Below are 25,922 nucleotides of genomic sequence, written 5' to 3'. Positions count from 1 at the left end.
CCTGTGAGCCTGGGGCGACTCCACTCTGAGAATCAGGGTCCCCAGTGCACCGGGACTCAGCTCCAAGGGAGAATGCAACCAGTTCCAGGATGCAGGGGCGGCAAGATTTTTGGGAACAATGATGGGGCCTCCTTACACCTACAGCCTGGGCAGGGGACTTGCCTAGGGAGTGGCCAGTGTGTTGCCTGGTGGTTGTGCTCAAGCTCCCGTGGAGTACGGGTTTGCTCATCAGCGGAGGACACAGGGTCACAGAGGCCCTGCAGGATGGAGAGAGGCAGGACTGGGACTGAATCGACAGACTCTCAGATCTGAGGCGTTGCTGCCTCAGTCACCACAGTCCACAGCCCTGAACTGCTGGGCTCGTGGGCTCGTGGACTCGTGGTGCACTGAGAGCCATCACTGGAGCCCGTGGCTTTGGGGAGCGCTGTCCTAGATGGCCTAGTTCTGATAGTGATAGCAATAGGGACAGTAATCATAACAGCTATCATGTAATGTGTCCCAGCATGTGCCGGGCACTGTGCTATGTGCCTCATATGTGAGCTCAAGTCACCTCCTCACCATCCTCTGAATGAAGCATCATTGTCCCTTCTTCTAGAAGGGATCGAGGGCGAAGCTGCAAATACCTGCCCAGCGTGGACCCTAGTGCGGGGCCCAAGACCATCCCTTGTGCAGGCTCCACCACCGCTGTGCCAGCTGGACCTCAGCAGAACAGTGGGCGTGTGCCGGTTTCCTGCAGCTCCCACCCCCAGCTCCATGTGATGTGCCCCTGGCCTTTGCCACTCAGGTCAAGGGGAGGCACTGGGGTGCACTAAACCCAACCCGTGGCTCATGTTGGACCGGGAACCCTCTCTGATCTGGGTCTTCTGTAAACATTGTCATGAGAATGTTTGAAAGTAAGGATTGGCCGGACTCAGGACAGTGAGGGGCAGGTGAGATGAGGCCCCTGAGAGTCTGTCCTGAGCGGCAGCCAGATTAATGTTGCTGAAAATGTGCCCTTCCATAGCTCCACCCGTCACCTTCAAGACCACCCTGCAAGCTTCCCTGAATGGCGTGACCTCCCGTCCATCCAGCAGCCTCTTTATGGGTGAGCTGCGAGGTGAACTCCGGTGCCCCGAGGACACTCACATAAAGAAGCAGGAAAGCGCTTCCATGTCCGGACTCTGGGGAATGTGCCTCCGGGCCAGGGTCTTGTAGTGCTGCCAGAGTCAGAAGTTGTCATACACGCTCTTGCAGGAGTCGTCCGGTTGGGCCTTGGCCTGGGAGGGAGCCTGGCTGCCCTCTCCATGAGCCCCTTGTGGCCATGGACAAGCATTCCCTGGGGCCATGACGGGGGCGGGCTGGGGAGCCGGTGGTGGTGCTGGAGGAGGAAGGCTCTGGGACCAGCCTCCCTCGCAGGCCCGGGTGCCCCCAATGACGTGGGCAGCCGTAGCGGGCACCGCAGGGGCAGCTGCTAGGGGTCGGGGAGGTGGACAGGTGACACCCCCGCAGAGGGTGCCTGGAGCCTGCCAGACGAGGGGTGCCTGAGTTAGGACCAAGGTCTGTGCCTGAGGGGCCTTCATAGGCCCCGCTTCTGTCTTTATCTGGAGAAGGGCGTTGGAAGCCCCAGCCCAATTCAGGCCTTGGCCATCCTGTCCTGCCACCAGAGGGGTGCTGGGGAAGGCAGACAGCACCAGAGAGCTGCCTGGAGGAACCACTGTAATCACGAGGGTCGGCCCGTGTGCTGGGCTGGGAGCAGGTGTGGTGAAGGGCAGAGCCGTGAACACTGGCATGGAGGTGCCAGGGTTCTTGGTCACACTTGGGTCCAGCACTGGGCATGCTGTGGAGACAAAGGAAAGAGGTGAATGAGCTGGGGTCTCCAGGTCCGCACTAGTCACTGGGAATCAGAGGGGTGTCCCAACAGCTGAGGGTGTGGGACAAGGAAACTCTGCAGCTTGTAAGTGTCCGTGAGTGTGTATCGCATGCTCTGTTCCTCCACGGGAGGGTCGCTTCACTAGAGAGCCTGGCCCTGGCTCCACTAGACTCCCTGACCCCTGTCTGCCAAGAAGCAACAGCCAAGCCTTCGCTGCCTCTGAGGGTCTCCCTGGCAGACCCTGTGAGCCTTACAGGCATCTCCCAAGCCATGGGTCAGGGATGAATCTCTCGCTGGCTTGGTGGCCCTCAGCATGCTCAGCAGCAGGTGAGGGGCCTCCCCCAGGGCAGTGCTATGCACTCAGAAGGCCTATAGGAAGCCAGAAGATTCCTAATATTATGGTCCTGTCTCCTCTTCAGTCTTCCTTTTCCTGAAGCTCTTGAAAACCCCTTTCTGTCCTAGCTCAGCACAACAAAATAAAACCACTGATTAGAGTGGGTGTGGCGATTCATGCCTGTAATCCCAGCACTTTGGGAGGCCGAGGTGGGCAGATAACCTGAGGTCAGGAGTTGAAGACCAGCTTGGTCAATGTGGTGAAACCATGTCTCTACTAAAATACAAAACTCAGCTGAGTGTGGTAGTGCATGCCTGTAATCCCAGCTACTCAGGAGGCTGAGGCAGGAATATTGCTTGAACCCAGGAGGCAGAGACTACAGTGAGCCAAGATTGCACCACTGCATTCTGACCTGGGTGACAGAGCAAGACTCTGTTAAAAAAAAAAAGAAAAAAGAAAAAGAAAGAAAGAAAAAGAGAAAGGGAGGAAGGAAGGAAGAAGGGAAGAAGGAAGGAAGGAAATCATTGGAAAGAAATCTGTCCCAAGCCAGCACCCTGTGAACCCTGAAGATAACCCATATGTGTTATGGCCAGTGTGCAAGTGATTGTCCTGGCACCATGTACGGTAAGTGCTAAACAGGGGTCAGATTTGGGCCACCCTTTCCTCAGTGCTCGGTGGTCCTGGCTGCCACTCAGTTAGCTGTGTTCCCAGGGGGCAGGTCTGAGAAGCAGTGGTGGAACTCCCTGAGATACTTTGATTGCTCAGCCAGCAACAGCTGCACACGATTAGAGCACAGCCAGGAAGCAGTGAGCAGTGGGGCTGTCAGGGGAGGTGTCCAGGGATTTCCACAGCTGCTGGTCATGTTAGAATAGGTCATGGGACAACGAGCCCGTCTCTGGTCCTTTTCCTTTGAGCTCCCAATAACTGAATCTAGTGACCAACCAAGAACCAGAGGTTCTTGGGCCACAGGCCAGGTGTGGCAAAGTTGTCTGGAGCTCATCCCCGTTCACTAGGACCTCATGCAGTCTCCAGTCAAGGGGAATAGGGATACAGCACATGCACCTCATCAGTCAGGACACACATCCTGACTTGAAGGAGAATAATAAGAGGACCATCTTCCTATTTGTACGCTACTCTCCTTCCTCTACTGAATAGGAAACCAGTCTTTCCAGACCCTTCCCCTGAGAACCAGCAAGAGTCCACACCTGACCCCTGTTCACGAGGTAGTAGACATGGAAAAGAGGCAAATTCTTCCTGTCCACAGTAACCCAAAGTGCAGAGGACAGGCCATGAGCTAGCAGACAAAGGAAGTGGGTCTGAAGACCTGAGCTTCCACAAAAGGACGAACAATTCAGAAGAAGCTGGGAAGCCCAGGCCGTGTTGCCTGATCTTCCCCAACTGCCCCCACCCCTGTTAAATGAGAGCCAACAGCCACCTGAACTGACGGAGAAGCCACCTCTGGGGAGGGAGCTGAGAGGCTGCGGCAGTTACGGTAGCCCCAGCCTCGCCCACCCAGAGGCGGTCACTGCATGCTCTGTCACAGACAACCCACCCAACAGTTTTCTGGCTGAGCCCACTTCTCCCCACTCTTCCCTAAGATCTAGAAACGTCCAGTCCAAATCCCTCTGAACAATATGGAAGGGCACCTTCCAGGTGCCTGAAGACACAACACAGGGCTCAGACTTGCCTGTCATCCTCCCTGGGCCACCAGCACAACACGATCCCACCACTCCCTACAAAGACACGGCGATTTGACTTGTCCCCCTCTAGAAAGAATCAATACATCCACTCCATCCTTTCCCCTACATGGTGTATTCCCCCGGGCACCTTGGTCCACCTCTAAGGAGCCATCCTCCCTAACCACAGACTCAGGGTGCCATGGCCCTCCCCAGGTGTGATGTATTTGGGAACATCCAGTGCTCCCTCCCTCCTGGACATCAGCCCTATCAGCTGTCCCCTGGGGCACTGTGAAATTTGAATTCCCAAGGATTTTGAAACATGGCAGAGAATTGGATAATGCCCTTGTCCCTACAGACTCACCTCCATTTGAAGCCATCGCCTCAGGCTGGGTGCTGACCACCGCTGTCTGGCAGTTTCTGTGGTGAGAAAAGTCAAGGGCAGGACCCAGAGAGTGACCTGCCTCAACAGATTCTCCTGAGTTCGGGTAGGTCAGGTAAAATTTGAAAGTATGGCAGTTTAGAACATAGGACCCAGACATTCTGCAGAGGGGGAGGGGCGCTGCAGTAAGTACCGGTCGCGGCAGGGGACATTCTGTGCAGGGCTCCAGTCAGTAGGCAAGAGCTGAGCTTCCCTTCCAGCTGGAGGGCAGCAGCGCAGACTGTGTGCGCCTCTTTAGGCAACTTTTAAATTGTCCTTCTGACTCACAGCACAAAGCTTCAACCTGATGTCCCCTTTTCTTCCGTTCTTTGTCAACAGACTTACTTTTGTGCCCCTCAACCCATGCTCCTTCCCATTTGGGCTCTTTCCCTCTCTTGATGAATCTCAACAGGGGCTGCACTTCCTAAACACAATTTAGGACACTTCCTAAGAAGCCCTGTGTTTGTCAGACGATCCACATCTGGATCCTCTGCCTGGTTCAGGCAGAAAGCCTTTCCTGGAAAGCCTCAGTCTGGGAAAGAGTGGCTCTGCGGCCAGAAAGCCTTTGATTTTGTTTCCCAGCATGTTGTGCTTGTATTAAATATTTATTTTTTATCTTTTAAATGGCTTGAATTTAACCAAGCAATACTTTTGCATGGTTCGAAATTCAAATTGTGCGCAGTGGACTAGGCAGTGACCAGTCTTCCTCCCACTTTTTTCCTGTCCACAACATTTTGTTTCCTGTAACAAACGGGTGTTCTGATTCTTTTTCATCTTTCCAGAGATATATTATAGAAACGAAAGGATAATGAAGCTGTTTTTGCTGTCTGCAAACGCTTTCAGGTTTTTTGGGGTGAAAGTTGATATATTAATATTAATACGTTCCAGTATTCTGACACTTCCCGTTGGCACTTATGAAGCATTTGCCCCTTCCTAAGACAATTGGACTCATGCAGGCAGAGTTGCAAGACAACATAACCGGGGCCACACTGCAGGGAAGGCGGCGGATTGCAAGCGTGAAGCCCAGGGTTCTCCCCTCCTTGCTCCGGTTGTGTGAGAAACTCATTTTCTAACTCCTGTCCGATATCCCTCATGAGTTCTCAGTTTGATCCCGATTCTGAATGTGAATGGTCCTTGAGCATTTCTATGAAATGCCTCCACAGTGGCCACTGGGAGGGGAGCGACCTCCACGCAGTGCCTGCCTGTCCGGGTGCTCCCAGGCCTTTTGTCCTCTGAGACAGAGCTGCCTTCTTACACGCAGCCCTCTTCCGCCGTGCAGCTCACCTCGATCTTAGCTGAGAAGATTGGTGGAGAGCAATTCAAGCAAAACGATGGTAAACTTACCAAAACAACGTCCCCAGTAGTGGGGATTCCAGGTGTGCACCACCACACACAACTAATTTTTGTGTTTTTAGTAAGAGAGGGGGTTTCACCATGTTGGCCAGGCTGGTCTCGAACTCCTGACCTCAGGTGGTCTGCCTGCCTTGGCCTCCCAAAGTGCTGGGATTATAGGCGTGAGCCACTATGCCTGGCCTGTTAACGCTAACTTCTAAGTTACTCCTTCCCATTTCCTTTTTTGTATTCCTATTTGCAAATGCTTTGTATCCTTATATATCAAGATCATCTGTGATATTGACTGACTTAATTGGCATCTCCCTTTTGTTTTACAAGTGACGGCCAAAAATGAGCAAACGGAAAAAGAATTATCCAGATCCAGTTTCCATCATCCAGAAGTATGGTGCTGATGCGCGCAGGTACAGACCGGTGCTTTGCCTTGTGTGTCTTTATTGTTTTATATGTAAGCGTCTCCTATACTATTAGTCAGAATTGTTAGGTTTGGTTTATACTTAGGTTTTTAACAACGCATCTCTGTTATAATTTGGGTGTTATGTTGGTGTGCTTGTTGATCTTCAACTCCCCAAATAGTTTTCTAGATGATAAAGGCATTTTTCAACCTAGAGGTCCGTTTGGGGAAGAGGACCTCTGTTGGGTGTTGGTCGAGCTGTCCAAGTCCTCCCCAGGCTAGATGTGGATTGCCTCTGCCTTCCTTCCTTTCTAGGTTCCCTGTCTTGTTGGTATTCGAATTCTCTTTCACCATTTATTTTAATTTTGTACCTACAGAGCCATGTGAGATATATCTATGCTGGAGCTAATATGTGTATGCTAGAGCCTGGTTGTGGTGCTGCCAGAGAAACAAAGCAGGACCTGAGTTCTGTGTGTGGAGCAGGGACTTAAGATCAAGGAGGATTTTGCAGAGTGGGATAGAACATTCTGGGTAAAATGAACAGCTTTAGCGTGGCAGTTCCTTCTCAGTACTCATTGTGAGTTTGTGGACAATCATTCAGTCCTAGACAGTTTTACTGTCCTTCCTTCCTGAGGTTTAAAGGAATTAAACCCTGCACTTTCTGACAAGGTTTTAGAATCTCTCTCAATTCTTAATTACTATTTGGTGCAGAGAAGTAATGTTTTCCTAAACTCTCTTCGGTTTACTCAAAAACATAATCGAGGACTTAATGTCGTACGTTGGTGCTTATGTTGAAAGTATTGCTGAAAATCAGAAATTCACAGTGCCAGCAGTGTTTGGGATTTTTGTTATTTGTTTGTTTAAGTGATTGTAAAAGTTTATTTCCTTATAGTAACTTACCCCAATGTGCAAGTGTTTAACTGATTGTTCATTCCTAGGAAGAAGAAATAGAATTTCTCTCCAATGAGAACACAGTTAGAAAAAGCCCCAACATGATGGACCAGTGGATCCTGTCCTTCATGCGGTCTCTCATTGGCTTCTTTGAGACTGAAATGGCAGGTGAGTCTCTCTTGGTCTGTCCTCCCAGAACTACTCTCTTTGTAACTGCCCTTCTGGCATGTGTCTGTCTATAAACATAGTGGAAATATTGAGAGAGACAGAAAATTAAATAATTACTTCCTTTCACCTCTCAAATGTAGTTTTGTTAAGGCTTGTTAATTGTCGGGATGTCTTTGTTTCAAGGCCCCGGGGAATTCTGACCTGGCTCGGTGGCTCACACCTGTAATCCTCAGCATTTTGAGAGGCCGAGGCAGGTCACCTGAGGTTAGGAGTTCCAGACTAGCCTGGCAAACATCAGTGAAACCCCATCTCTACTAAAAATATGTTAAAGAAAAAGTTAGCTCGCAATAGAGGCGGGGCACGTGTAATCCCAGCTACTCAGGAGGCTGAGGCAGGAGAATCGCTTGAACCAAGGAGGCAGAAGTTGGAATGAATCAAGATTGCAGCATTGCACTCCAGCCTGGGTGACAAGAGGGAAACTGTATCTCATAAAAAGGTGGGTCAGGGGGGATTTATCTAGCACCTTGTTTTTATAAGTGTGGACACTGAACTCTCTGATTTTTTTTGTTTTGTTTTGTTTTGTTTTTTTTGAGAAGCAGTTTCGCTCTTGTTACCTAGGCTGGAGTGCAACGGCGCGATATCGGCTCACCGCAACCTCCGCCTCCTGGGTTCAAGCAATTCTCTTACCTCAGCCTCTGGTGTAGCTGGAATTACAGGCGTCACCCACCGCGCCCGGAAGATTTTTTTTTTTTTTTTTTTTTTGAGACGGAGTTTCGCTCTTGTTACCCAGGCTGGAGTGCAATGGTGCGATCTCGGCTCACCGGAACCTCCGCCTCCTGGGTTGAAGCAATTCACGTGCCTCGGCCTCCCAAGTAGCTGGAATTACAGGTGTGAGCCACCGCTCCCGGAAGTTTTTTTTTTTTTGAGATGGAATTTCGCTCTTGTTACCCTGGCTGGAGTGCAATGGCGCGATCTCGGCTCACCGCAACCTCCGCCTCGTGGGTTCAGGCAATTCTCCTGCCTCAGCCTTCTGAGTAGCTGGGATTACAGGCCTGTGCCACCACATCTAGCTAATTTTTGTATTTTTAGTAGAGACAGGGTTTCACCATGTTGGCCAGGCTGGTCTTGAACGCCTGACCTCAAATGATCTGCCTGCCTTGGCCTTCCAAAGTGCTGGGATTACAGACGTGAGCCACTGTGCCTGGCCTAATTTTTTTTTCTTCAAAGTGCATGAAATGAACTAAGTTATTAATATTTTGTACAGATGGGGACGTGCTATGCTGCCCAGGCTGGTCTTCAACTCCTGGGCTCAAGTGATTCTCCCATGTTGCCCTCCTAAAGTGCTGAGGTTACAGGCGGGAGCCACCACACAAATCTGGGTTTTGTTTGTTTGTTTCATTTTTATTCAGACAGGGTCTTACTCTGTCGCCTAGGTTGGAGTGCAGTGACACAATCATAGGTCATTCTACTGCCTCAGCCTCCCGAGTAGGGGGCTACAGGTGTGCGCCACCATGCTTGGCTAATTTTCGTATTTTTTGTAGAGACAGAGTTTCACCATGTTGCCCAGGCTGGAAAATCCAGGGTTTTTTTGTTTGTTTGCTTTGAGACGGAGTCTCGCTTTGTTGCCCAGGCTGGAGTGCAGTGGCGCCATCTCAGCTTACTGCTACCTTTGCCTCCCAGATTGAATAACTTCTCCTGTCTCAACCTCCCGAGTAGCCTGGACTGCAGGCACACGCCACCATGCCCCCCTAATTTTTGTAGTTTTAGTAGAGATTGGGTTTATGTTGGTCAGGTGAGTCTCGACCTCCTGACCTCAAGTGATCTGCCCACCTTGGCCTCCCAAAGTGCTGGCATTATAGGTGTGAGCCACTGTGCCTGGCGGGAAAATCCGTGTTTTGATTGAAGTGGATGTCCAGTCAGCCCCAGGGAAGCCACATGGCCCTGCTCCTTCCTGGCCCCTCCCCTGGCTCACCTGCCTTCTCTTTTCCTGCAGGACCTTTCTCTCAGTGTCATCAGGTGGTGCCCCCTCAGTCCATCTTCGCCAGTTGTGTGCAAGGCCAGTGTGGGACCAAGGGTGACACCACGGCCCTGTGCCACTCCCTGCAGGCCTACGCATCCCTGTGTGCCCAGGCTGGCCAGGCCCCTGCCTGGCGGAACAGAACCTTCTGCCGTGAGTGAGCTGGCACCTCTTCCCACAGCCCGCAGGAGCCCTCCAGAGCCCTGCCCTCCCTTTCTTCCTCTAAATTCTTTTTCTTTTTGAGATGGAGTCTCGCTCTGTTGCCCAGGCTAGAGTACAGTGGCATAATCTTAGCTCACTGCAACTTCCACCTCCTGTGTTTAAGCAATTCTCCCACCTCAGCCTCCCGAGTAGCTGGGATTACAGGCATCCCCCACCACACCTGGCTTATTCTTGTATTTTTAGAGGACACAGGGTTTCACCATGTTGGCCAGGCTGGTCTCAAACTCCTGACCTCGTTATCCGCCACCTTGGCCTCCCAAGGTGCTGGGATTACAGGCGTGAGCCACTGCGCCTGGCTTCTTCCTCTAAATTCTGTGCCTCTGCCCTTCTCTGCACAGCCTGGCTCTCAGTGGACACGTTTTGCTTCCTCCATCCCCATTCCAGCCTCTCTGCAAGCCCAGCTCCATCTTCTACGGATCTCCCAGGGCCCTCCATTGCATTCTCACCTTCCCCAAAGTTCTGCCTTTATTTGGTTAATGTCTCCTCCTGCTTTTACCTGGGCTGGGCTCGTTCCCTTCCTTTCTTAACCAGGAACTCCTTTTTTTTTCTTCAAAGTTGTGGCAAATTTGGGAGGATGAGGCAGGAGGATCACTTGAGTCAAGGAGTTCAAGACCAGTCTGAGAAACACAGCAACATCCTCATCTCTACAACAAAATTGAGGAATTTGGCCAGGCATAGTGGTTCACGCCTTTAATCCTAGCACTTTGGGAGGTGAAGGTGGGCGGATCACTTGAGGTCAGGAGTTGGAGATCATCCTGGCTAACATGGTGAAACTCCATCTCTACTAAAAACACAAAACATTAGCTGGGCATGGTGGCAGGTGCCTATATTGTAATCCCAGTTAATCAGGAGACTGAGGCAGGGAAATTGCTTGAACAAGAGGCAGAGGTTGCAGTCAGGCGAGATCAGATCAGTGCACTCCAGCCTGGGTGACAAGAATGAAAAAAAAAACAGGAGTGAAAAACAACAAAACAAAATGTTGTGAATGGATGATGGTAATGGCTGCCCAGCAATGTGAATGTGCTTAGCGCTGTTGAAGCGTACATTTAAAAATGGTTGGCCGGGCGCGGTGGCTCACGCCTGTTCATCCCAGTACTTTGGGAGGCTGAGGCGGGCAGATCACCTAAGGAGCCAGACCCTGTCTAAAAAGGCTTATGGGAAACAGAAAACATTGCAAGAGGTGGGGGTGGCACTAAGGCCTTGGAGTCCCTGGAGGTGAGAGCCTCCTGGAGGGAGAAGCGGACACACCTAGCGATTTAGAGAGATGAGGTCCCTTTGGGTAGCAAGCGATGTCCAAAAGGGAGTGCCCCTGAGTCCCCACCCTGTCTCACATCCCTGCACCCAGAAGCATCTAACCTGGTGACCATCCTATTGGGACTGCTGGTGCCTGTGGTGGTTGTAGTACTAGCAGTGACCAGAGAGTGCATTTGCAGAACAAGGAGAAAGAGGTGAGTTCTGGGAAGGGGAGAGGAAAGGCGGGTAGGGTGTGCAAACGGGGGAGCAGCCGGGCCCGTAAAGGGCAACTCGGGGAACCATGTCTGTTCCCCTCCTCCTTCTAGAGAGAAAACGCAGAGCCAGGAGGGAGACGGACTGGCCAGGCTGGTGGACACAGGTGAGAACCGACCCCACAGCCTGGAACGCTGGGGCCTGGGGTCTCCTCTCCTCTCACACACGGTTGTCTTGCTTTCTCCTCAGATACTGCTCTGGACTGTGTCTTTTAAATTGCTCAGTTGTGAGTTGTCTTCAAACAAGAAGATTAAATAAATGTATGTATATTTGTTTATTTGAGACAGGGTCTTGCTCTGTTGCCCAGGCTGGAGTGAAGTGGTGCGATTAGAGGGCACTGCAGCCTCGACCTCCTGGACCTCCTGCCCTAGCCTCCCTGGTTGCTGGGACTTCAGATACATGTCACCATGAGAGCTAAATTTTATTTATTTATTTTTTTTGTAGAGACAAAGGGAGGTCTCACTATGTTGCCCAGGCTGATCTCAAACTCCTGGCTTCCAGCGATCCTCCCGCCTTGGCCTCCCAGAGTACTAGGGTTTACTCATGCCAAGCATGAGCCAGGGCATCTGGCCAAAAATACTTATTTTTGTTTTGTTTTTTTGTTGAGACGGAGTCTTGCTCTGCCACCGAGGCTGGAATACAGTGGCGTGATCTCTGCTCGCTGCAATCTCTGCCACCTGGGTTCAAGCAATTCTCCTGCCTCAGCCTCCCGAGAAGATGGGATTACAGGTATGTACCGCCTCACCCAGCTAATTTTTGTAGGTTTAGTAGAGACAGGGTTTCGCCACGTTGGCCAAGCTGGTCTCAAACTCCTGACCTCAAGTGATCCACCCGCCTCGGCCTCCCAAAGTGCTGGGATTATAGGCATGAGGCACCATGCCCAGCCCAGAATTATTTATTTTTGAGATGTGAATGTCTACATGATCATGGTGGAGGAGGTTGGGTCTTGGAGGGAGGAAAATGAGGGAGAAAGGCATGTGGAGGCCTAGGTAGGGCTGGGTTCTGTGCAAAATGATGGGAGAGGAGCCTAGGTTGAGGTGAAGGTGTTGTCCCTTAGAGAAAGCCACATGGGGGTGGCCCGTTCAGTCCTGCGGACATCACTAGAGGAGACAGAAGGAGCAGGGAGGCAGAGGAATGGAGGGTGGGAAGCAGCCCCAGACCCTTGGCTTCTGATTTAGGAGAAGACTTCACCCCAGGAATCTGAGTTCTTAGAGAACGTGGCCTCTGGCCTTCCACCAAGGTGATTCTGAGAACTTGTACATGTCAAGTAGAGGCTAAGGCTGAGGAATATGGCTTTCTCTTTCTTTTCTTTTTCCTTCCTCCCTCCCTCCCTCCCTCCCTCTTTTCTTTTCTTTCCTTCTTCTTTTCAGGGTCTTGCTCTGTTACGCAGGCTAGAGTGCAGTGGTACACTCATAGCTCATGGCAGCCTTGACCCCTGGGGCTCCAGTGATCCTCCCACCTCAGCCTCCTGACTAGCTGGGACTACAGGCATGCACCACTACACCTGGCTAATTTTCATATGTTTTTGGAAGAGAGGAGGTCTCACTATGTTGCCCAGGCTGGACTTAAACTCCTGGGCTCAAAGAGATCATCCTGGCTCCACCTCCCAAAGCACTGGGAATACACGAGAGCCACCACACCCAGCCAAATGTGGCCCTTCCTTCCTTTTTCCCTCTCTTCCTGCCTTCCTCCCTCCTTACCTCCCTCCCTCCCTGTCTTACTCCTTCTTCTCTTCTACTTTTCCCTCCTTCACTCCCCCCTTCTTTTTCTTTCTTTCTTTCCTTCCTTCCTTTCCCTTCTCTTTCCCTCTTTCCCCCTCCCTCCCTCCTTCCCTCCCTCCCTTCCTTCCTTTTTTAGAGACAGGTGCTTCCTCTGTTACCCAGGCTGGAGTGCAGTGGTGCAATCATAGCCCATCCCCCAAGTCCCTCCCACACCTCCTCGGGGGTACAATATATGGGTGATGTATTGCCAATGGAAGAGGGGACAGAGGACTCAAGAGCCCGAGGGACTCCAGAAGTGGGCTGTGGAGGTGAGAAACTGAGGACAAGACTCCCTGGGCTGGGAAGGGCCCAAGCTGTGATTTGGGGTCCAGCACTGACCCAAACATGACAACAGGGGCCGTCTGAGGTGCAGGAATGGAAAAAGCAGGTTGGGCACGGTGGCTGAAGCCTGAAATCCCAGCACCTTGGGAGGCTGAGGTGGGAGGATTGCTTGAGGCCAGGACTTTGAGATCAGTCTGGGGAACATTATGAGATCCCCGTCTCTACAAAAAATAAAATATCAGTGGACATGGTGGTATGTGCTTGGAGGATTCCCAGGTTCTCAGGAGGCTGAGACAGGAGCTCAAACTCCTGGCCTCAAGCCTCAGCCTCTCAAGTAACCAGGACTACAGGTGCAGGTCACCCTTTGGCTGGGCTCTGTGGCTCTCGTCTATAATCCTAGCACTTTGGGAGGCCACGTCGGGCAGATCACTTGAGGTCAAGATTTGAGACCAGCCTGACCAACATGGTGAAACCCTTTCTCTATAAAAATACAAAAATTAGCCAGTGTCACGATTGCGACCTGTAATCCTAGCTGCTTGGGAGGCTGAGGCAGGAGAATCACTTGAACCCGGGAGGCATAGGTTGTAATCAGCTGAGGTTGCGCCACTGCACTCCAGCCTGGGTGACAGACTGAGACTCTGTCTCAAAAAACAAAAAAGCAAACAAACAAAAAAAAAAGCGGCTTTTTCCAAAAAAGCAAATCAGCCTGTGACCCTCTGGGGAGGCCCCCACCCTCAGCATTCTTCCATTTCCCAAAAGGGGATAGGGGTTACTATGGGAACTGAGGATGGGGGATGGGACGGGGAGACAGGGGGAGGGGATCTGTGGTCTGGGTTGCTGAAGAATTCCTACCTCTATCGTAGTAGGAGTGACCCACTCACCCCAGCCTGAGGCCAAGGTGCAAATGTCCTGCCCTCTCCCTCAGGACTCCTGCCTCCCATGAGGCAGGTCCTTGCTTGGAAGATAGGGCTGGGACATCCAGCTTGGGCTCCAGAAAGGAAAGGAAGGCTTGCCAGACCCAGTGGTTCACACCTGTCATCCCAGCACTTTGGGAAGCCAAGGCAGGCAGATCATTTGAGGTCGAGTTCGAGACCAGCCTGGCATGGTGAAACCCCGTCTCTACTAAAAATACAAAAATTAGCCAGGCGTGGTGGTGCATGCCTGTAGTCCCAGCTACTCAGGAGGCTGAGGTGGGATCGCTTGAACCTGGGAGGCGGGGGTTGCAATGAGCCGAGAGCGCATCACTGCACTCCAGTCTGGGCAAAAGAGCAAGACTGTTTAAAAAAAAAGAAGAAAGAAAGAAAGGCTGCCAGTTGGACTGGAGGAGGATCGGGATGTAGGACCCCAAAGGGGATTTGGGTTTGGGGATGTCGAAACAGGGAGGATAGGCTGGGTGTGGTGGCTTATGCCTGTAATCCCAGTGCTTTGGGAGGCTGAGGAGGGAGAATCACTTGAAGTCAGGAGCTGGAGACCAGCTTGAGCAACATAGCGAGTCCCTTCTGTCTCTAAAAATATAGAAAACATTCTTGGGTGCTTGAGGCGGGAGGATTGCTTGAGCCCAGGAGTTCTAAGCTGCAGTGAGTGCACTCCAGCCTGGGCAAGAGAATGAGACCCTGTCTCTAAAAAAACCAACCAACCAACCAGGGAGGATTCTGAGTTCTAGAAATATGTTTTTTTTGTTTTTTTTAAAATAGAGTCTGGCTCTGTCGCCCAGGCTGGAGTGCAGTGGTGCGATCTCAGCTCACTGCAACCACCTCCTCCTGGGTTCAAGTGATTCTCCTGCCTCAGCCTCCTGAGTAGCTGGGATTTCAGGTGTGCATCACCATGCCCAGCTAATTTTTTTTTCTTTGCATTTTTAGTAGAGACAGGGTTTTACCATGTTGGTCAGGCTGGTCTCAAACCAGGTGCTTCCCTCTGTCTTGGCCTCCTAAAGTGCTGGGATTGCAGGTGTGAGCCACCACGCACGCCCAGCTTAGAAATGTATTATCCTCTATGATCATCCTCTGGGATGACCAGCCCTTGGGGTCCCAGCTTCATGGAAGGAAGCAAGACCCAGCCTGGGTAAGGAAAGGGCCCCAAGAAGGGAGAGTCCTGCCCAGCGAGACTCTCCCTTGGCCTAGCAGTTAGAGCACTCACACTGGAGAGCTGGATGTGACAGGAAGGCTCAGGGCAGCCTGGACTGGATTGGATCTCAGGGAGTTCCTGCAGTCCCCTGCCCTCACCTCAGCTCCCTGCACTGGGTCTTCACTCTTGGCCTCACTGCTGTGCCTCTGCAGTGCCCCTTAAGTTTTCTTCTTCCAGCTATCAGCTCTCTAGGTCATGCTGTCTAGCCCCGATGTCTGGTTGGGAAGGGAAGAGGGTGGATCTGGGCAGCATCCTCTGGATGGACCCGAAGTCCCTCCCACACCTCCTTGAGGGTACAAAACATGGGTGATGTGTGACCAAGGGAAGTGGGGACAGAGGACTCAAGAGCCCGAGGAACTCCAGAAGAGGGTTGTAGAGTTGGGAAATTGAGGACAAGCCTCCCTGGGCCGGGAAGGGTCCAAGCTGATTTGGGATCCAGCACTGACCCATACATGTCAACAGGGGGCGACTGAAGTGCAGAAATAGAAAAGGCCTATTGGGCCTGTAATCCCAGCGCCCAGGGAGGCTGAGATGGGAGGAACCCTTGCCCCAGGAGTTCAAGTCATTCCACTGCATTCCAGCCTGAGAGACAAAAGTGAGACCCTGTCTAAAAAAAAAAAAAAAAAAAGAGGGCCGGGCTCGGTGGCTCACGCCTGTAATCCCAGCACTTTGGGAGGCCGAGGCGGGTGGATCACGAGGTCAAGAGATCGAGGCCATCCTGGTCAACATGGTGAAACCCCATCTCTACTAAAAATACAAAAAATTAGCTGGGCATGGTGGCACGTGCCTGTAATCCCAGCTACTCAGGAGGCTGAGGCAGGAGAATTGCCTGAACCCAGGAGGCGGAGGTTGTGGTGAGCCGAGATCGCGCCATTGCACTCCAGCCTGGGTAACAAGAGCGAAACTCCGTCTCAAAAAAAAAAAAAAAAAAAAACGGACCAGGCTAAACCAGCCTGATCCTTGCCAAGACCTGCCGCTGCAGGTCTCGGTGGGGGAGGCCAGAATGATCCCCAGAGGAAAGCACACAGAAAATGGTGAGAAAGAAAAGAAATCGAGGTATTTAGAGTGGGAATTGACCCTGTCCTCTTCCTATTTGGGAAGAAGCTGGGGAAAATCACGAGGTTCCCTTTCCCCTTCCCAAGAGGCTGGGAGAACCTGCCTGGGCAGCATCCTGAAAGGGAGAATTGTCCTCGGTCCAGCCGTGTGTGTGTGTGTGTGTGTGTGTGTGTGTGTCTGTGTGTGTGTGTGCGTGCGTGTGCACGCACGCACGCGCGCTCGAATGCATGTGCCTGTGTACACAAGTCGGGGGGGTCCCTTCCCTTCCCCCACAGCCAATGCAGACACACTCCCCAAATTGCCTCTAAATCTACCTCAGCTGTCAACATCTGGCCCCCATCTGTCTCCTTCAGCCAGCCAGACCCCCTGCTCCAGCTCCTGCCACCTCCTCCCTCTCCAGGGGCTGCAGGGCAGGCTGTGGGCTCAAAGCTTCCCCTCCCTCCCGCAGCAGCCCGTGGCCAGGGCTGAGGAAACAGGACAGGGAAGGGAGGGGACAGCACCACCCTGGAGGTGCCCCAGGCTCTTGGCAGAGCCAGCTGGAGCTGTTGGAAGCAGCTGCGAATGACTCATCTTGCTCGGGCCCCAACCCCACCACCTCAAACACAGCCTGGAGCTGAGAACCAAGCTCCAGCCCCCCATAGTCCTGCAGCCTCCAGACCTCTGACCCCACTCAGCCAACCACAAAGCCCTCCCTACCGAGCCCCACTCTCCTTAGAAATCTAGTCCATCACCTCCCATCACCCCCAGAGCTGGGACTCGTCCTATTTTCTTTTATTTATACAAAAAGTTATTTTTTTAAATATAATTTAAGAACCCCCTCCAAGCACCAGCGTCAGTTTCTGAGTTCCACCAGCACCTACCACCCCTTTCACTACCTCAGCCCGCACCCCTTTATGGACACAGCTTGGGGGTCCCAGGGGGGGTCCGAGGAGGTGGCATAAGCAAGGCACACTTCTGGAAACAGACAAGATGGGTCCCTGTTTCAACGTGGGCAAAGGAGGCGATAGTGAAATAGGTTCCTTCCCACACAGAGTTAGGACAAGGACTATAGAAAAACGAAAGGAGAAAACAAAAAGGGGTGGGGAGAAAAATTAAGACCAAAAACAAAACTCCAAAAACCTTCACTATGAAGGCAGCAGCTGGGGGAGGGGCATTTTCAAGGCAGAAAAAATGATTGATTGGTGGTGACAGCAGCGAGTTGGGACTAGAAACCCCATTGATTTCGTCACTGGGGCCTGACCCCGCTTTCTTGCCCCTGGGACAGCCACCCACTCTGGAGGTGGCAAAGGAGTCACGCGCTCTTTGGTCTGCGGGAACGTGCCCGTCAAGGTAAGGGGGGGGCACTTGGGGAGGCCGGGAGATGATGAGTGTTCCTTTTCCCTCTGGTCACACCCAGTCCCGAGGGAAAGGCGTCCTCACCCTTGGTCTGGAGTTCCCCAACGGGGATGAGGGGTGATGTTCCACTCCAGTATGGCAGAACCCCCAAATCCTGTCTCTCCAGATTGCCAACTCCCCACCCCACGGGTTCAAAGTGCAATCCAGCGGGGCGCAGGGCTGGGGGCCTCTAGGAGTCCCCATTCTGCCCCAGAAAGATGGGGAGGCCGCGCGTCCTTGGGGCGGGGAGTTCCTGCAGGTCAGTACTGTGTGGCTGGTCGTCCTTTCCCACCCGGAGCTCCCGGCTTGGCCTGGGACTTCATGTGCTGGACACTGGCCAATATTTTCTTCTGGTGGCTCACCAGAGCGACTCCGATTCGGAGCAGGTCCCTGTGGAAGGAAAGGAGAGCTCGGTGAGACCCTGGGGTTCCCGTGGCCGCTCTCCACGCTTGGCTCCTGAGCGGGTCCCAGCCTCAGGATTGTCAGCCAATCAGAAAAGCCAGCGGGGGAGGGAGACCCGAAGTCAACAATTGCCGGGCAGTTTTAGGAACCTGGCAGCCATCCTTTGCGCAGCCGCAGTAAAGGGTGAGGCTGGCGGGCAGAGGTGGGGGCTTTGGTTTGCGTGCCCAGAAAGGAAGGAAAAAAGAGAAAAGCCCGAAAAATAAGGTTAGGGTAAGAGGCCACATAGATTTCCGTAGAGGGGAATGGAGATGTGAGAAAGAAAAGGCCAAACTGGGAGAGGAAGAGCCTGGTGGAGAGGAAGATGAGATTGCTGATGGCTGGAGGCTGAGATAGGGGGAAAAAAGGGAGGAGGCCCCCCGGGTCAGAGAGAGGCTGGGAAGACTTAGGGAAGGATGTGCCCAGGCCCCACGTGGCAGTGGCAGACTGGCCAGGAACCCTCTGACTCTAGTCTCCTGAATGGCTGGGACCATAGGCGTGCAGCACATGCCCAGCTAATTTTTTTTTTTGGGGGGGGGGGGGTGTAGATATGAGGTTTTGCTATGTTGCTCAGGCTGCTGTCAAACTCCTGGTCTTAAGCCAGGGAAGCCAGGTCCACCTTGGCCTCCTTAAGTACTGGGATTACAGGCATGAGCCACCGCCCGGCCTTCAGATTTTTTTTTTTTTTTTTTTTGAGGTGGAGTTTCACTCTGCCATCCAGGCTGGAGTACAGTGGCTCAATCTCGGCTCACTGCAACCTCCACCTCCCAGGTTCAAGCAATCCTCCTGCCTCAGCCTTCTGAGTAGCTGGTATTACAGGCACACGCTATCATACCCAGCTAATTTTTGTATTTTTAGTAGAGATGAGTTTTCACGAAGCTGCCCATAATGGTCTCGAATCCCTGACTTGAAGTCATCAGCCCGCTTCAGCCTCCCAAAGTGCTGGGATTGCAGGCGTAAGCCACCGTGCCTAGTCTTTAGATTTCTATTCCTTCTATTTCTGTTATTCAGCCTGGGGTGAGAGGAGACCCTGGGAGAGAAACGGGAAGGCAGGAAGGGGGAGTAATAGACAAAGGCCAAGCAGGGATACGCTGCCTTTGAGAGGTGAGGAATCATAAAAGCATTTCACATAAAAGCTGGAGAGGAGCTCCAAAACCTAGCCAAATCTCCTTTTAGGGGTGGAAAAAAAGAACACGAGTTGACACGTTGTTACTGTGACAGCCGGGCCTGGAATGCAGATAGATGTACAGATAATTAGGGAATCAGAGGTGGAAGCACGATGGCCCAGGTCCGTGATGGCAGGAGCTGAGACAGGCAGGCTGGCCCCAGAGAGCCTTTGGGTCCTCAGTTCCAGGGGCTGTTACTACTCTTCTGGGGCCTTTCTAGGCATGGCATGAACGTAATGGAAGAAGACAGCGCTGGCACCCAAAGCTGACCCCTAAAGCCCCTGCAGACCCTGTGGGCCTGACGCCAGCCGCCAGGTGCCCTGCCCTCCCTGCCCCACTCCAGTTCCTGCTGCCACTTACTCGGCAGAGATCTGGCTCACCAGCTTGAAGGAGCCAAAGCCAGCGGCTGCGAAACTTTCTTCGTATCTTCCCATCTTGATGGCCCGAAGCCACTCACCCACAGAACCAAAAGCTGAGTAGTGAGGCTGCCGCTGGTCCAGGAGAGGGTGTGAGGCCCTGGGGGGCAAGGATGGGGAGGAATGCTGAGTACCAGGCGCAGGTCAGGGTAAGGAGTTGGAGCCCACCCTTGGAGAGGCGGACAGAGACCCCCCCCCACCCAACACCAAGGGATGGACCCTTCTGGGCGAGGAGTAGGGGCAGAGAGCAGGAAGAAGGGCCCATTCCCTGCCCTCATCACCTGCTGTTCTCCCAGGCCACGATTTTGAGGCTAGCAGGGTGCCGGATCATCTTGTCCAGGGCACTGACCACCTGGGGGAAGCGCGGCCGGGCATTCCGATCTTTCTGCCAACAGTCCAGCATTAGCTGGTGGAGGGAGGTGGGACAGTCTGGGGGTGGGGGCAGCCAGTAGTCCTGTTCGATAGCATTGATCACCTGGAAAGAGGGGAGGAAGCTCTGGTGCGGCTGTCCAGGGAGAGCAGAGACACTAACAGGCCCAGGAAACAGTGACTTGGCAGATGGCAGGATAGGAGCCACAGCCCCCCCCCGAAAAAAATCACAGATCCAGGAGTCCTATTAGCCAGAGCTGAGGCTGGCTGTGGCTGGAGGTCCCAGTAGCTCTTGGGCTGTGGTATAGGCATGTTATCTTCCAACCCTGCCCTCCATCTCTGCATCCTTCTGTGACCCAAATATGCTATATCCAACTCTTGAAAATTTATTTGTAGAATAGTAGGAGCTGGCTATGTTGCCCAGGCTGGTCTCAACTCCTGAGTTCAACTGATCCCCCCTCCTCAGCCTCCCAAAGAGCTGGGATTACAGGCATGAGCCATCAGGCCTGGCCCTGTACCCCAGGCCCTTTGATACAAAGATCACTTCTTTCTGTCATCTCCATGGACTCAAGGACCCAGCAATGATGACTCTCTGTGAACCCACCCTTCACCCAAATCCCAGGTGAGAAAATGTTCCAGGAAAGCTTGGTACCACCATGGGGCACTCACGTCCTGATTGCTCATGTCCCAGTATGGCCGCTCCCCAAATGACATCACCTCCCACATCACAATCCCATAACTCCAGGCATCACTGGCGGAAGTGAACTTCTGGAAGGCAGTGGCTTCTGGGGCTGTCCATCGGATGGGAATCTTTCCTCCCTGCAGGAGGAGGAGAAAGGTGAGCCAGGGGACTCACCGAGGAACTCACCAGACCCAGCACATTGGCCCCCCCAGCCTCCCACCCACCTCTCCTTTTTTCCCCCTAGCTTAGGCCCCAAGCATCCTACTCTCCAACTTTTTTTTTTTAGTTGGGAGTTTCACTCTTTTTACCCAGACTGGAATACAGTAGCAAGATCTTGGCTCACTGAAACCTCCACCTCCTGGGTTCAAGCACATCTCCTGCCTCAGCCTCCTGAGGAGCTGGAATTACAGACTTGTGACACCATGCCTGGGTAATTTTGTATTTTTAGTAGAGACAGGGTTTTATCATGTTTGCCAGGCTGATCTCGAACTCCTGACTTCAGGTGATCCTCCCACCTTGGTCTCCGAAAGTGCTGGGATTACAGGCATGACCCACTGTGCCCGGCCACCGTTCTTTTTTTTTTTTTTGAGATGGAAATTCAATCATTTTCCAGGCTGGAGTGCAATGTCATAATCTTGGCTCACCGCAACCTCTGCCTCCTGGGTTCAAGCAATTCTCCTGCCTCAGCCTCCCAAGTAGCTGGGATTACAGGCATGCACCCACCATGTCCAGCTAATTTTTTGTATTTTTAGTAGAGACAGGGTTTCTCCATATTGGTCAGGCTGGTCTCAATCTCCTGACCTCAGGTGATCCACCCACCTCAGCTCCAACTGTTATTTTCCTACACACCTGGAAGTCGGCTTCCTGGAGCTGACTGTCCCCCACCCACAGCCTGCTCCTGTATCCTCTCCCTGGAGCAAGGCTGCCAGTCGCTCAGCCTCCCACCTTTCCAACCTGCCCTCCCCACCTGGCCCTAAGAGGCTCACACCCGTGGTCCCCAGTGTTACCAGAGAGCTTGTGTAGCTGGGATTGGAAGAGTTCTCCAGGAATCAGGAAAGGCCAAAGTCAGACACTTTGCAGACGAGGTTGCTGTTGACTAGGATGTTGCGGGCAGCCAGATCTCGGTGCACGTAGCTCATCTCGGCAAGGTACCGCATGCCCGAGGCGATGCCCCGCCGCATGCCTACGAGCTGGATGACTGTGAACTGTCCGTCGTTTAGCTGCAGAGCAGAAGGAATGGGGGCTTGGTGAGGACCGCCCACTCACCGTTTCCCCTCCCATCCACTTCTTTTTTAGAGACAAGGTCTTGTTCTGTAACCCAGGCTGGAGTGCAGTGGTGCCATCGTAGCTCACTGCAGCGTCAACCACCTGGGCTCAAGTGATCCTCCTGCCTCAGCCTCCTGAGTAGCTGGGACAATAGGCACGTGCCACTATACCTGACTAATTTTTTTTTTTGAGCTGAGTTTCGCTCGTTGCCCAGGCTGGAGTGCAATGGCACTATCTCGGCTCACTGCAACCCTCTGACTCCCAGGTTCAAGCGATTCTCCTGCCTCAGCCTTCTGAGTAGCTGGGACTACAGGCATGTGCCACCACACTGGCTGATTTTTAGTAGAGACAGGGTTTCTCCATGTCAGTCAGGCTGGTCTCAAACTCCCGACCTCAGATGATCCACCCACCTTGGCCTCCCAAAGTGCTGGGATTACAGGCGTGAGCCACCGAGCCCAGACAAATTTTTAAATTTTTGGTAGAGAGAGGTTCTCACTATGATGTCCACACTGGTCTTAAACTCCTGGCCTGAAGCCATCCTTCTGCTTGGGTCTCCCAAAGCGCTGGGATTACAGGTGTGAGCCACTGCACCTAGCCTCCCGTCCACTTCCTAAACTATTTATCACTTCCAGACCCACCTCACAACACACCTGCAGGGCAAGCCCCCTAACTCTCCCAGGTGAGCCCTCCTCCTCTCTTTTTCCAAGATTTCTCAGCTCTTGCTACACTATCATAACACACCGCTTACAGTGGTTCCTGTTTGAATGCTAAGCATTTAATCTCTCCCAATTAGATTATAATATAAAAACCTATTTCAACTTTTCCTTCCATTTAACCTGATACACTGTTTTACACCCAGTAAATACTCAACAAATACTTTTCTGTTTTTTAGTTTTTTAGACACAGGGTATCTTTCTTTCTCCTAGGTTAGAGTGCAGTGGCATGATCATACTTCATTGCCGGCTTAAACTCCTGGGCTCAAATGATCCTTCGGCCTCAGTCTCTTAAGTAACAAGTAGCTGGGATTACAGATGCATACCACTGCACCTGGCTACGTAAAAAAATTTTGGCCAGGCATACTGGCTAACACCTGTAATTCCAGCACTTTGGGAGGCCGAGGTGGGCAGATCATGAGATCAGGAGTTTGAGACTAGCCTGACCAACATGGAGAAACCATGTATCTACTAAAAATACAAAAATTAGCCCAGCATGGTGGCAGGAGCCTGTAATCCCAGCTACCTGGGAGGTTAAGGTAGAATTGCTTGAACCTGGGAGGCGGAGTTTGCAGTGAGCTGAGACTACACCATTGCACTCCAGACTAGGTGATGGAGCAAGATTGTTGCAAAAATAAATTTATTTGGGAGGCCGAGGCGGGTGGATCAGGAGGTCAAGAGATCGAGACCATCTTGGTAAACATGGTGAAACCCCGTCTCTACTAAAAATACAAAAAATAAGCTGGGCACGGTGGCGCGTGCCTGTAATCCCAGCTACTCAGGAGGCTGAGGCAGGAGAATTGCCTGAACCCGGGAGGCGGAGGTTGCGGTGAGCCGAGATCGCGCCATTGCACTGCAGCCTGGGTGTTAAGAGCCAAACACCGTCTCAAAAAAAAAAAAAAAAAAAAAATCTTCCGGGCGCCGTGGCTAACGCCTGCAATCCCAGTACTTTTGGAGGCTAAGGCGGGTGGATCACGAGGTGAAGAGATTGAGACGATACTGGTCAACTTGATGAAAGCCCGTCACTACTAAAAATACAAAAAAATAGCTTGGCATGGTGGCGCATTCCTATAATCCCAGTTACTCAGGAGGATGAGGCAGGAGAATTGCCTGAGCCCGGGAAGCGGAGGTTGCGGTGAGCCGAGATCACGTCATTGCACTCCAGCCTCGGTAAGAAGAGCGAAACTCCGTCTCAAAAAAAAAAAAAAAAATTAGCTGGCCATGGTGGTGCATGCCTGTGGTTCCAGCTCCTCAGGAGGCCAAGGCAGGAGAATCGCTTGAACCTGGGAGGCGGGGGTTGCGATGAGCTCAGATGGCACCACTGCACTCCAGCCTGGGAGACAGAGTAAGACTCTGTGTCAAAAAATAAATAAATAAGTAAATAAATAAAAACGGCCGGGCGTCGTGGCTCACGCCTGTAATCCCAGCACTTTGGGAGACCGAGGCGGGCGGATCACGAGGTCAAGAGCTCGAGAACATCCTGGTCAACATGGTGAAACCCCGTCTCTACTAATACAAAAGATTAGCTGGGCACGGTGGCACGTGCCTGTAATCTCAGCTACTCAGGAGGCTGAGGCAAGAGAATTGCCTGAACCCAAGAAGCGGAGGTTGCGGTGAGCCGAGATCACGCCATTGCACTCCAGCCTGAGTAACAAGAGCGAAACTCCGTCTCAAAAAAAAAAAAAAAAAAAAAAAAGCAAGCTCTTATATACTACTTGTGGGACTCTAAATTTAGGTTAACCACTGTGGAAAACAGTTTGGAGATTTCTCAAAGAGCTGAGAATTGAACTACTATTTGACCCAGCAATCCCATTACTGGGTATATATACTCAAAGGAAAAAAAATTCTATCAAAAAGACACATGCACGTCTATGTTCGCTGCAGTGCTATTCACAATAGCAAAGAAATGGAATTAACCCAAGTGCCTATCAGTGGTAGATTGGATAAAGAAAATGTGGTACATATGCATCGTGGAATACTACACAGCCATAACAAACAATGAAACTATGTCCTTTGAAGGAACATGGGTGCAGATGGAGGTCATTATCCTAAGTGAACTAATGCAGAAACAGAGAACCAAGTATCACGTGTTCTCACTTATAAGTGAGAGCTAAACATTGAGCACATATAGACATAAAGATGGGAGCAATAGACACCAGGGAATACAAGAGGAGGGAGGCAACAGCGGGCAGAAAGGGGTGAAATACCACCTATTGGGTACTATGTTCTCTTCCTGGGTGATGGTTTCAATTGTACTCCAAACAGCATCATGCAATACATCTTTGAAACAAACCTGCATGTGTACCCCCAAATCTGAAACTAAAGTTGAAAAACAGAACAAAAATTTCCCCAAAAGATGAAAACAAAGAAACAAAAAAAGAATGATCTTGGGACAAACACCTATGAAAGGGAAAAGAAAGCATGAGATTGGATAGAACAAGCTTTTTCAACTGTGGCATAGTGACATTTCAGACTAGGTGTAACACTTTGTTGTGAGGCTGTTCTGTGCACTGTGGGTTGTATAGCAGCATCCCTTGGCTCTACCCAGTAGATACCAGTAGCACATATACGTAGCTCCTCCCCGTTCAGTTGTGATGACCAAAAGTGTCTCCAGACATTGTAAAATATTCTGGTGGTGGGGAGGGAGGGGACAGCAAATTACTCTCAGTTGAAAACCACTGGGGTAGAGAGAAGGGCTGAGCTTGGATATGTGCCTAACAGCCGTGGCAAACCCCAGGGGATTTCAGGAGCTGGAATAGCCCTTCTGAGCTGTAGGAAGTTCAGCTGATGTGGTGGGCCTTTTATTCTCCAGCATGGATCAGTCATTGGACTTGGGCTCCTGGAAAAGGGTGTGACATTTCACAACGACGCTCTCTGTGACTGGAGCAACAGGTTTCCTCATTGAAGGGGGATCCGGAAAGTATCAGTGTTCATGGCACGTGCCACTCTGCAGTTGTTCATTTGCTTCTCACCATTTTCCATTCAGTAGTAAAATTCTTAAGAATTGATACCACATTTTATTTAGTTGTGTATCATTGAAATCCAGCAGGCTACATGGGAATAAATATTGCTAAATAATGAAATGAAATCAGACAATAATTGGGTGGATATTTTTAAACTTAAATACTATAATAAATGGTTTTATTATGCATTTTATTAGATAAGAGAAATTTTCAAGAGATTTATCCATATTTATATTTAGTTGTGAGTTCTTTTTTGAGAAATAAAAGTTATTCAGCTGGTAACACTAAACAGTACTGAGCTAATCTTTAACAATGTTTTGAATTTCTGTAAATGAGATTATCAGTAATTTAAAAAGAGGATTAAGAAGTTTGTGTGGACAAAATCAAACACCGCATGTTCTCACTCATAGGCAGGTGTTGATCAATGAGAACACGTGGACACAGGGAGGTGAGCACTATACACTGGGGTCTGTTGGGGGGAAATA

At 51.5% G+C, this 25,922-nt stretch overlaps 2 protein-coding genes across 6 annotated transcripts; one reads left to right on the top strand and one right to left on the bottom strand.

The window, feature by feature from the left end:
- The first annotated feature begins 917 nt into the window (after positions 1-917).
- On the top strand, positions 918-25,906 carry LOC135270733 (zonadhesin-like). Of its 5 annotated transcripts, none has more exons than XR_010338860.1 (8): positions 918-2,807; positions 4,218-4,347; positions 5,169-6,034; positions 6,963-7,083; positions 9,077-9,253; positions 9,878-10,770; positions 10,882-10,934; positions 11,018-11,110. XR_010338860.1 is itself a non-coding variant. In XM_064366655.1 (6 exons), exons 2-6 carry the CDS (start codon positions 7,017-7,019, stop codon positions 11,157-11,159), a joined length of 444 nt encoding a protein of 147 aa, XP_064222725.1. In that variant the 5' UTR covers positions 4,630-6,034; positions 6,963-7,016; the 3' UTR covers positions 11,160-11,557. The 5 variants fall into 5 exon arrangements, 2 of the variants coding, with proteins under 2 accessions (XP_064222725.1, XP_064222726.1); XR_010338858.1 differs by lacking the exons at positions 918-2,807; positions 4,218-4,347 and adding exons at positions 17,315-17,379; positions 19,249-25,906 and having other exon boundaries at positions 4,630-6,034; positions 10,668-10,770; positions 11,018-11,088; XR_010338859.1 differs by lacking the exons at positions 918-2,807; positions 4,218-4,347 and adding exons at positions 17,315-17,379; positions 25,287-25,906 and having other exon boundaries at positions 4,630-6,034; positions 11,018-11,088.
- On the bottom strand, positions 17,335-20,601 carry LOC135270734 (ephrin type-B receptor 4-like). The gene is made up of 4 exons (XM_064366657.1): positions 20,483-20,601; positions 19,726-19,919; positions 19,389-19,544; positions 17,335-17,814 (listed from the first exon to the last, which is right to left on the bottom strand). The coding sequence occupies exons 1-4, from the start codon at positions 20,537-20,539 to the stop codon at positions 17,685-17,687; spliced, it is 537 nt and encodes a 178-aa protein (XP_064222727.1). The 5' UTR covers positions 20,540-20,601; the 3' UTR covers positions 17,335-17,684.
- Positions 25,907-25,922: the final 16 nt, after the last annotated feature.

Source organism: Aotus nancymaae, unplaced genomic scaffold, assembly GCF_030222135.1.
Source record: "Aotus nancymaae isolate 86718 unplaced genomic scaffold, 86718_ANA_hifiasm-v0.15.2.pri h1tg000065l, whole genome shotgun sequence".
Taxonomy (NCBI): domain Eukaryota; kingdom Metazoa; phylum Chordata; class Mammalia; order Primates; family Aotidae; genus Aotus; species Aotus nancymaae.
The sequence above is the reverse complement of the archived record's forward strand: the minus strand, read 5'-3'. Positions and strand labels throughout refer to the sequence as shown.